General features: G+C 36.5%; 1 protein-coding gene across 1 annotated transcript in view; it reads right to left on the minus strand.

Moving 5' to 3' along the window:
- The window catches only part of LOC102476236 (keratin-associated protein 4-2-like), a 13,597-nt gene extending 5,216 nt beyond the window's left edge, over window positions 1–8,381 (minus strand). Inside the window, exon 1 of the mRNA XM_014590710.1 lies at window positions 8,189–8,381. Within this exon, the coding sequence (XP_014446196.1) occupies window positions 8,189–8,381 (193 nt within the window). The remainder of the gene's footprint in view (window positions 1–8,188) is intronic.
- Between the last annotated feature and the right edge of the window lie 2,383 nt (window positions 8,382–10,764).

Below are 10,764 nucleotides of genomic sequence, written 5' to 3' on the forward strand. Positions count from 1 at the left end.
AGGAAATTGTGCATTGCTGTTTGAAATGTAAATTTAAAAACAGTATAGAGATTACTAAAAAAATTAAAAATAGAACTACCACATCGCCTAAAATCCCAAAGGAAATAAAGTAAGTAGATTTGAATCATTCTCTCAATAGAAGTCACCTCCAAATCCCCAAACTCAAGAAACTCCCCAGTCTCACCCTTTACATTATATTGTTTCTAAACTGTCTTCCTAGCACTTATCTTGATTTGAAATTATCTTATTCTTTCTCATGCATAATTGTCTGTGGTGTCCTTCTAGAATATAGACTCTTATTGGGTATTGTATGCTTATTAGCATATTGTGCATGGTATATAGTCCACACTTAGTAAATATTTGTTGAATGAATAAGTAAATGTACTACACATTCATTGCAGGAGGAGTATGATCTAAGTGTCAACATATTTACTCCTAGATATATTTGTATACACATGAGAAAAAGTGAGGAATGATATTTACCATTATAAATATAGGAATGGGAAGAAAGTTATTAAGGAAAATTTTACTTGTTACTTTATGTAATAATTTAAATGGAGACACTTTCATCTTCATTTTAGAACTATTCAAATAAAATATATTTAAAAAATAATAAAATATTAATGAAGAAAGACATCGTGTGAACCGCCAAGATTTTCTTATGATCTTTTTGCCAGACTGTGTTTGTCAATGCCATGTTTAAGATAGAGCCTTAAGATGAAAAGCTATTGACTCACTAATACCCTTAGCATGTATCTTAAATTCCTTAGCATGTCATCAACACCTTTCACAAATTTATCTTTCCAACTCTATCTTCAATCACTCATCCATCTCTCTCATTACCCTACATCCTAGGCTGTACCTTCTACACCCTGCACTTCTCAATACTGTCCACATTTCTGGAAAACCTACTCTTTATTTCCTCTCTAACCAAAACCTTCCTCAAATGCCATGCTGTTAGAAATTATCTCTTGTTCCTGCAAGCAAATTTTAATGTTATTATCTTAACATTTCAACACGGTTCAGTCTATTCCAGCCATGGAGCTGCAACCACATTATTCTTTTACTCCCTAGCATCTAGAAAAGTCCTTGGTACACGGGTGATACTCAGGGAAAGTTTTTGAAATTTGAGTAAACATTTAAATACCATTAGAGACCTTTTAATTTTAGAATAAAATATTACATTGTAAAATATCTCCATAGAAACAGTACAGTGAAATTATACTAGTTCAAAACACATGAAGTCAAGCTAGACTAATTTGATTGTATAGAACTTTTAAAAATAATGTTGTTTAGCTTTTTTCTAATACATTTAAAGTGAAATTAAGAATCATAACTAAAGAATGTTTCTAAATGATGAAGTTCAAGGCTTTGGTATGGGATGATATGATTCATTTTTAATTTACACTTAGTAGATCCACATTGAGTTAAATATATCTTCTGTAATTATATTTACCTTCTCAATTCGCCTAACAAACAATCATTTTATGGAAGATGCCAAATTTCATATGGATTTAGGCCAGGGAAAAGTAGCCTACACATGTCCTAAATTGAATATGTTCAAATTAATGAGATTTTATTGTGTGATTGTCATAGCAAAAGATTTAAAGGGTGTGAGAGATATTCAAGACCTTGTTCTAATCCTTTCCTGATTATCAGGTAATCTAATACTGAGAATGTCAGGTACTATACCAACCAAGTAATGGATTACTGCCCTAATACACAATACTCCTAGGAATGTATAATACCTTTAGAATGAAATCACTTTCCTAAGAGCAAAAATGAATCACTGATCTCATAGCCTTCAATGTTCAAAATATTCACAGGGTCATGTAAGGATTGGATTGTGACCTGAAAGAGCTCCCAGGTGTTCCCCAGTTGAGATTACAATAGCAGACCATGTGTGCAGATAAGTTTTACATTTGTCAGAAATGTTCTTTTTGGAAGGTTTTTGTTGGGTTTGTTAAAATAAAAATAAATAAATAAATAAAAACAAAGACCTGCAAAGCTGTAGATTATCACTCACTCATCTATTCAAAAAATGGTGAATGAGACCTTCCATATTCTGTTCCAGACACTGCATGAACTTCCATGTAACTTGTTCTTTAAGACTTCGGTGTTATTACTTCCTCCAATAAACTATCCCGATATATTCCAATATTCTCTGCCCAAACCATTTCTCCCTTAAGTCACTCTCCAATATTGTGGTACTATGCTACTTATGCATTTTGTATTTTGGAGAGAGGGACTGGCTTTTTTGAAGTATAATTGACAAATAAATATTGCATATATTTAAGGTATACAATGTGATTTTTTTTGAGAGGTTTTCGCTATAGGGCGCGTGCGCTCGCCAGACAGACAGAGAGAGACAAAAAGACAGAAAGCGAGAAATCACCCCCCAGGGGGGATGGTCATGCCGCAATCCCTTCTCCTCCATTCTCCTCTCGGGATCTTGGGCATGCACGCACACGCGCCCGGCGTGAGTTTTAAGCCACTGGGTCCAGGGCGCGAACCACAGTCGACTACGTGGGAGTCCAGCGACATAGCCATTACGCTAACTGCTGGTTCCCTACAATGTGATGTTTTGATATGGGTATACAATATAAAATAGCAAACTTAATTAATATTCCATTCCTTCACAGTTATCTTGTGTGTGTGTGTGTGTGTGTGTGTGTGTGTGTGGTGAGAATACATATTATCTACTCTTTTAGCAAATTTCAAGAATATAATGCAATATTGTTAACTATAGTCACAATTGCTACATATTAGATTTCCAGAACTTACTCATCTTGTATAAATGAAACTTTATACCCTTTGATCAACATCTCATTTCCTTCTTCCTCCAGCCCTAGGCAACCACCATTCTGCTCTCTCTCTGCTTCTATGAGTTTGACTACTTTAGATTCTATATATAAGTGAGATCAAGAAGGATAATATTTGACTTCTGTGTCTGGATTATTTTAACTTTGTTTGGCATAATACCCTCTAGATTCATTCATGTTATCATCAATTACAGGATTTCCTTCTTTTTAAAGGCTGAATAATATTCCATTGTGTGTGTGTGTGTGTGTGTGTGTGTCTGTGCATGTGTATGTCTATCACATTCATCTACTGGACATTTAAGTTGTTTTCATATCTTGGCTATTGTGAATAATATTGCAATTGACATGGTTTCATCAGGCTAATGATTTTATTTACTTTGGATAGATACTCAGAAGTGAAATTGCTGGACCATATAGCAGTTCTATTTTTAATTTTTTAATTTCATAATTTGTTTTTTACATTTAATCATTGTACATCTCTATAATACACAATATGGTTTTTTAAAGCATGCATGCAGTACATGACAGTCAAATCAAGGATCTTTTCAGCAAGTAACTTTATATTCTTGTGTCTGTTAAATGTTTCCTCCCTGTGTCCCACACACCCACTATGATCCACTCCCCTCCTATTAAGTCTCTATTATCTGCACTTGTCCTCCCTACTATTATATCTTTGAATATTTCCATTTCTTCTACAGAGTGCAGACATTTGGTATATATATATATATATAAGATTTTCTCATAAATTCAAGAACTCATAACCTACGACTTCCCTAAAATTTCCTTTAAGAAGTACTGACATCAAGGCCAGAAGGTCCTGTACTGATTAGATCACTGGACTCTCATGTGGTTGACAATTCAAGTCCTGGACCTGGTGGCTTAAACTCACGCCAGATGCATGTGCGTGCGTGCCCAAAATCCAGAGAGGAGAATGGAGGAGAAGGGATTGCAGCATGGCCATCCCCCCTGGGGGGGTGATTTCTCGCTTTCTGTCTCTCTCTCTCTCTGTCTGGCAAGTGCAAGTGCCCTATAGCAAAAACCTCTCCCCAAAAAAATCAAAAACAAAAAAAGCATACCTATAGGGGCCAGCAAGTGGCATGGTGGTTAGGGTAGTGGACTTCCCATATGACCAACCACAGTTTGAGTTCTGGACCTGGTGACTTGCTTTCTCACTCTTCCTCTCTCTCTCTGTCTCTCTCTGGTGAGCACACATGCCCTATAGCAAACATAAAAATAATAGTAACAATAATAAATAAGATAAAATGAAATAAATAAACAATTTTTTTTAAAAAACTGACTATGATATTCTGGGAAGGTTCCCCAGAGAGTTCAGTGCCATAAGCTTCTCTTCTAACTTCACTTTCTCGCTTTCTATCCTTTTCTATTCCCTCTTTGGTGAGTGTACATGTCCTATAGCAAAGTAAAAAATAAATATTTGAGAGTAGATCTCATACTGAGTGTACTTCAGACAGTAAAAACTAAAAACAAAGAATGTGTGGTTAAAAAAAAGGATAAGTAAAAGAAAACGAATAGGAGGAGAGTTCTGTAAAGTATGGCATAATAAACCGTATTTTCTTCAGAAGGTGGAAAAGACCAAGGATTTAGTGACTTGAGAGGAAATCAGTATTTCTAGAGGAGTGTGTGTGGGTAAAAGATCAGACACCTTGTTGTTGGAAGAAGGTGGATACTTCCATAAACCACCTAGAGACTTAGAAGTGCCTTCGCTGTTATCTGCTATTCTTGGAGAGTTTACAGGCTTAGAATATCCTTGAAGAGCGGCGCACTAATGGATATACCTGCTTCTCTCCCATTTGATTAAAGAATTAATGAACCTTTATTGCACTAAATCAAGTCTAAATGTTTTCTGTAAAGCACAATCTCATCCCTTCCACCTCATCTTGCTCATAGAGAAGAGATTCTATGTCAGGATGGGCAACTGAGAAGGATGTGAGAGCTGTTACCGGGATGTTCACTAATAGAATAAGGGGATCACTCACTCAGAATAAGGTAGGTTCTTGTCCTAGACCCAGAGCAGTAGCACAGGGGTGCTGTCCAACGTGGAGGGCAGGCTATAAGGACCAAGCACTTCATTGGAGACTGACTGACTTTGTAACTGACCATGGAAAACTCCATGCCTAAGGCCATTGTCAAAAACAATGGAGATCTTGGTGGAGAGAGAGGCTATAGCTCATGATACAAGCATGACACAGGCAGAGAAGCTGAATGTTTGAGACAACCAGAGGGAGAGGCAACCAGAGAGCTTTCCTAGAATCATCATGAACTCTGTAGGTTGGTAAGGCTGTATATAATTGTGTATATTTGCAAATGTCTCTTCTCTTCACAGATTTAAAAATGTGTCTGGGACTGGAGTAATATGCAATATATTCATGTTGTGAAAAATCATTATGTATGCTGTAAGGCTGTACAATGATTAAATGTAAAAAATACAATTTTTAAAATTGCATAAAATAGAATGAAAATATTAGTGTTGAGCTTATAACAACTGGAAACAACACATTTAACAATAATAGCACAAAGGCCACAGGTGGGAGAAAAACCGTATTGGAATAGTATAATGACATCCAGCTGGTTAACTTGTATTTATAGGAAGAAATGAAGAGAACTAAAATGGTCAAATAAAAAGGTTAATACAGGGAGCCAGATGGTGGCACAGCAGTAAAATGCAATGGTCTGTGAGGCAATACCACCTGGGAAGATTCCTGGTTCAAATCTGGAGATCTTGCTGAGCATGTTGGACACATGCTTGCCCATAATCCAGGTCTAGCTGAAGGGCTAGAAGTGAATCATAGCATCAAGACCCTTTTGTGAGTGCTCTCTCTGTCTCACTCATGTAAGAAATAAATAAACTTTTTTAAAAGGTTAGCATAACTCAGCTTATTTAAAAGACATAAGAATGTATAAAGTAATAATTATAAAAATGTATCATTGGCTTTTAACATATGTAGACATAATATATATAATAATAATAGCAAAAAAATGAAACGATTGAGCTACATAAGAATAAGGTTTCTACATTGCTCTGGAACTAAGTCAGAAAAGTACATTTCAATAAGTTAAGGTATATATCTAATGCCCGAAAGTGTAAATAACCCAAATGCCCATCAACTGATGAATAAATAAATAAAACAAGGTATAGCCATATAATAGATGTTACATATTATTCATCAATAAGAGGACTGAAGTATTGCTACATGCAATGCTGATGAACCTGAAAAACAATAAGTAAAAGGAATTGGTTACCAAAAATAAATAAATAAACTTTTTCTAGAGAGTTTTTTTGTTTTGTTTTGTTTTTTTGTTTTTGCTGTAGGTAGGGCACTTGTGCATGCCAGAAAGACAGAGAGAGACAGAAAGCAAGAAATCACCCCCAGGGAAGATGGCCATGCCACAATTCCTTCTCCTCCATTCTCCTCTCAGGATTTTTGGCATGCATGCACATGCACCTGGAGTGAGTTTTAAGCCAATGGGTCCAGGACTTGAACCTCAGTTGACTACATGGGAGTCCAACAATGTAATCGTTATGTCATCTGCTGGCCCCACACACACACACAAAAAAAGTGCATATTGTATTATTTCATTTATATGAAATATCTCTGTCACATTTGATCTCAAGTGATTTTTTGACTCATCTTCATCTTGTCATGGCAGTAATGTAAACACTTCCCTATTCTTTCTCCTTCTTTTCATCTTATGGGTTTGTGACCTGCACATTTACCCTAAATTTATTGACTTAATTCATTCTATTCATAAAATTATACCTTCCACTTCCCCAGTCTTTGTGGTGCACATTGTTAATACACCATGCTTCCCAGGCTGGAACCACAAGGAGACTTGGTTGGATGACCAGCCCAATGTAAGGTTGAGCACGGTGTTGTACACCAGTAATCCAGTGGAGACTGAGGCAGGAGAATTGTGAGCTTGAGGCTGGCCTGACCAATACAGTAAGATGTTTTCTACAAGTAGCTGCTGGAGTACATAAAAATATTAAAAATTGTAATGGACACTAGAGACAAAGTGGAAAGAGTCTACAGACAAAGTGGAAAGAGAGTGTGAGAGGGGAAGAGCATAGGAAATTTGGGGGGGGGGGAATGGAGAGGTAAGACACTTGTGGGACACAGATAAGGTTTATTATCTGTTGATGAGGATGTGTATGGTGGTCTCAACTTGGCTGGTCTGAGGTATATACCAAGTTGGGTAAAGTCTCTTCACAATCTAAATGATGTATAGCAATTTCATGTATGAATAAGAATAAAAATATATAAATAAAAACAGGAAAAAAAGTAGTTGCAACTGGGAGCCTGAGGCATAAGGATTTCAATATGCAAGGGTCTGTCTTGAAGGAAAAAAAAATACTCTTCTCAAACAGAGTTTCCCTTTCTGATCAATACTATCCAATATTCTTTACCTACTTACTCTGGCCCTTCCTTTAATTCCCAAGATTAGACTGCGAGCTCCTTGTAGGAAGCAAGTGTGCCTCATAAATCTTGAGATAATCCCCCAACGGACATGTCAGGTGTTTAATCATTTTACTGACTGAATAAGAAAACTATTGTTAGCTAAATGAGGTGGATTATCTTATAAAAACTTTTACTTGATTTCTGGCTATACCAGTTATTAATAATGCAACCTCACATAAGTTGCTAACTATCTCATTTGCTAGTTAGGTAATAATACCTACCTCAGAGGGTTCTTGAGAAGATGTGAAAATGCCTGTGAGAGAGTTAAAAATAAAAAATATATAGAGAAAAAATGTTATAAACATTCTATTATATTTATAAAATTAGTTTTCTTTCCTGGCTACAAGTACACAAACTTCTCTTCATCTTGAGAAAAATAGTGCTAGGTGATAAACTGATATTCAACTGTCAAAAATAACTGAAAAAAGATAAGCATTTCTGATGCCAAGAAAATATTTACTGAAGAATAATTAACCAATAATTTTGAAAATCAAGGCAAACAAAACAGACTCTGTGGCTTAGTCTAACTGGATCATGCATCTGAATCCAGATGTAGTAGGGAAAAGATCCACAGAATAAATGAATGGTATCTAATGTAGATGAATGGTCTTTCACCAGTTGCTTAGTGATACAACAAAATAATAAAACTTCTGAGCATTTAACACATGGAAAGGTTCATATGAATGACACTTTCACTTTGATATGATAATAGCCAGGTTTGGGATGATAGATAGATATTAGGTCAACAAGACAATCCACAGCAGCTGGGATGGCAGCAAGTTGTATGGCAGCAGGTGGTCTGACAGCACACTGGGCATCAGCAGCTGGACACACAGCAGCTGGGGCGGCAAGTGGTCTGACAGCAGACTGGGGGACAGTAGCTGGATGTACAGCAGCTGGGGCAGCAGCAACGGGACATACAGCAACTGGGGCGACACCAGCTAGTCTGGCAGGAGCTGGGGTGGCAGCAGGTGGTCCTGCAGCAGGTGGTCTGGCAGCAACTGGGATGACAAAAAGTCTCCTGACAGAAGCCTTGACCACAGCCCTGGTCAGAACAGACAGAGCCACAAGAGTTGACCATGGTGTCTGAGGGTGGAAGTTGTGAGCTGATTTCTAAAACAAGTTCCCAAATGTGGGAGTCTCCTCATTCATGTTCACTTTTATACCCAACTGAAGGGCTACTGTCACCATGTTTAGAGCTATTTCCTTATTGTTGTTTTTCTTAAGAAATAAGTAATTATCAAACTAGTTAATTGTGGAAGAATGTGTATAGTAATTATGTAGAATACATTTTTCCATTCTCTGTGTTATGGTTTATCCAATCCAAATTTTCCTCCTAAGTCACTTCTTATCTTCTTTCTTATGTGTATCATCTAATTTCAAAGACTCTTAATTTTGCTCTTCAGATTGACAGACCATCTAAAACTCAAAATTCCATGTGACATGCTGAAAGCATTGTGACTCAAAGTTTTATCCATTTCCTCTTTGTTTCAAATAAAAACATAAAATTCATTTATACATGTCTCCATAAACTGTCATTGGCTCTTTGTTTTCATTAAATCATGATATCACATCATTAAATTGTGCATGACCTACTCTTGAGATTTCCTCAATGAGTTGTGATGATGTTTGCATGTTATATAATAATTTCCTCTTCAGTCAAACATAGAAGACAATTATATGATTCAATCCTTTATTAAAATACAGTATTATTATGGACAAGACCAGGTAATGCTTTCAAGAAACTGTTCTTTATCCTCTTCGCCTCTGTCCAAAGTATATAGCAAAGCTTCCTCTTTTTCCACTAGAGAAACTTAGAATTTCCCCTTTATAACATGCATCAGAATAATTTTATCAAGTATGTGTTTTTAAAAGAGGCAGGGCTAATGGGTGGCATGGCGATTAAGGTACTGGATTCCCACATGACCTACTGCAGTTTGAGTCCCAGGCCCTGTGGCTTGAAAAATCACACTAGGTATGTGTGCATGGGTATCCAAAATCTCAAAAAGAGAATAGAGGAAAAGGGATTTTGGCATGGCCATACCCCCTGGGGAGGGAGAATTTATCACTTTCCCTCTCTCTTTGTCTCTGGCAAGTGCACATGCCCTGTGGCCTAAAATAAATATATAGAGAGAGAGACGGAATGTCACTCTCTAAGCCTAAAACCTGAAATAACACTGGTAGTTTAAGAAGTGTGAGAGAGCCTTTAAGAAATGTCAGTATTAAAAGTCCTGTCAATGTCACATTAGTTCATGGGAAATTGAGAAATTAGTTATGTTTAGAGTTTACTTATATGGAAGAAATAGAAGACTCAGAATGAAATGTAGAACGGTTCTCACTGAGGTAACAAAGTGTAGAATTTTTTCTGAGATATTAAGGACTTTACAAATTTGCAGAAAATTTAAAAACTGATAATACTGATATTTAAATAAATCATTTACAGAGATACCTATGCTATTTACATGTGTTGGTATCTTCTTTCAGTTCATATGAGGATATTGGAATAGTCCAAAAAATGATTTAAAAAAAATTACTCAGACTGATAGTTTTCTACTGTACCTCTCTAATTAGTATAAAGGTTTGAGATGTAAAATTTAAGAAATTTCCTCAGAGTGGAGTACAGTGTAAACCTAGATTCATTAGAAAGTTAGGCATTTTTGGCCCTGAGGAAATGGTGTTGGAAAAAATCCCACCTTGGCAACCAGCAGGATCCTATGCAGGAAGAGCCTGAGACTCACCTTGTGAGCATGCTGTCCTGGCGGGAGCTATGATATATGCTTGAGAAGAAGGTTCCACATGACTCCAGCGAACTAGATTTTTCAGGGAATGAAGATTTTCTACTGATAATTCAGCCTCCAACAAATGAGCTTGCGACAGATCTAAGAGCACTGTAGCTAAACATCCAAATACTAATAGGGTTAAAATATTCCCCAATATCTACTGAATTTGCTGCACCAGCAATCACAACAGAATGGCAAAGAGATTCTAGATCACCTCTGTCTGCTTGCTCCTAAACATTCAGGCTGAACTTCAAGAATTTGAAAGAAACACACCATCCATCAGATGACAAGAAATCACCACCAGATCACAAGAAATATGGGAAAACGAGAAAATACCTCCCCCTCAAGGGAAAAGGGTAACTCTTCTTCATACACAAGCAGTTCAGTGAAAATCATGGAAATGTCTGATAAGGAATTTAGAGCATTCATTATGTCGAAGCTAACAGAGATGAAAGAGAAGAGAGATAATGAACTGCTAAAGAGAAAGGAGAAAGAAGTTGATGAGTTCCAGGAGATGAGGAAATTCTTGCAAGATTTAAAAGAGGAATTACACACTTTACAAAAGACTCAAACAGAACTGCTAGAGATGAAGTCTATAATACAAGAAGTCAAAATCTCCCTTGAAAGTATTAAAAGCAGACTAGATCATTCAGAAAATAGAATCTCAGATGTAGAAGAGAAAAT

This window comes from Tupaia chinensis, unplaced genomic scaffold (assembly GCF_000334495.1).
Source record: "Tupaia chinensis unplaced genomic scaffold, TupChi_1.0 Scaffold000477_1, whole genome shotgun sequence".
NCBI classification, from domain to species: Eukaryota; Metazoa; Chordata; class Mammalia; order Scandentia; family Tupaiidae; genus Tupaia; species Tupaia belangeri.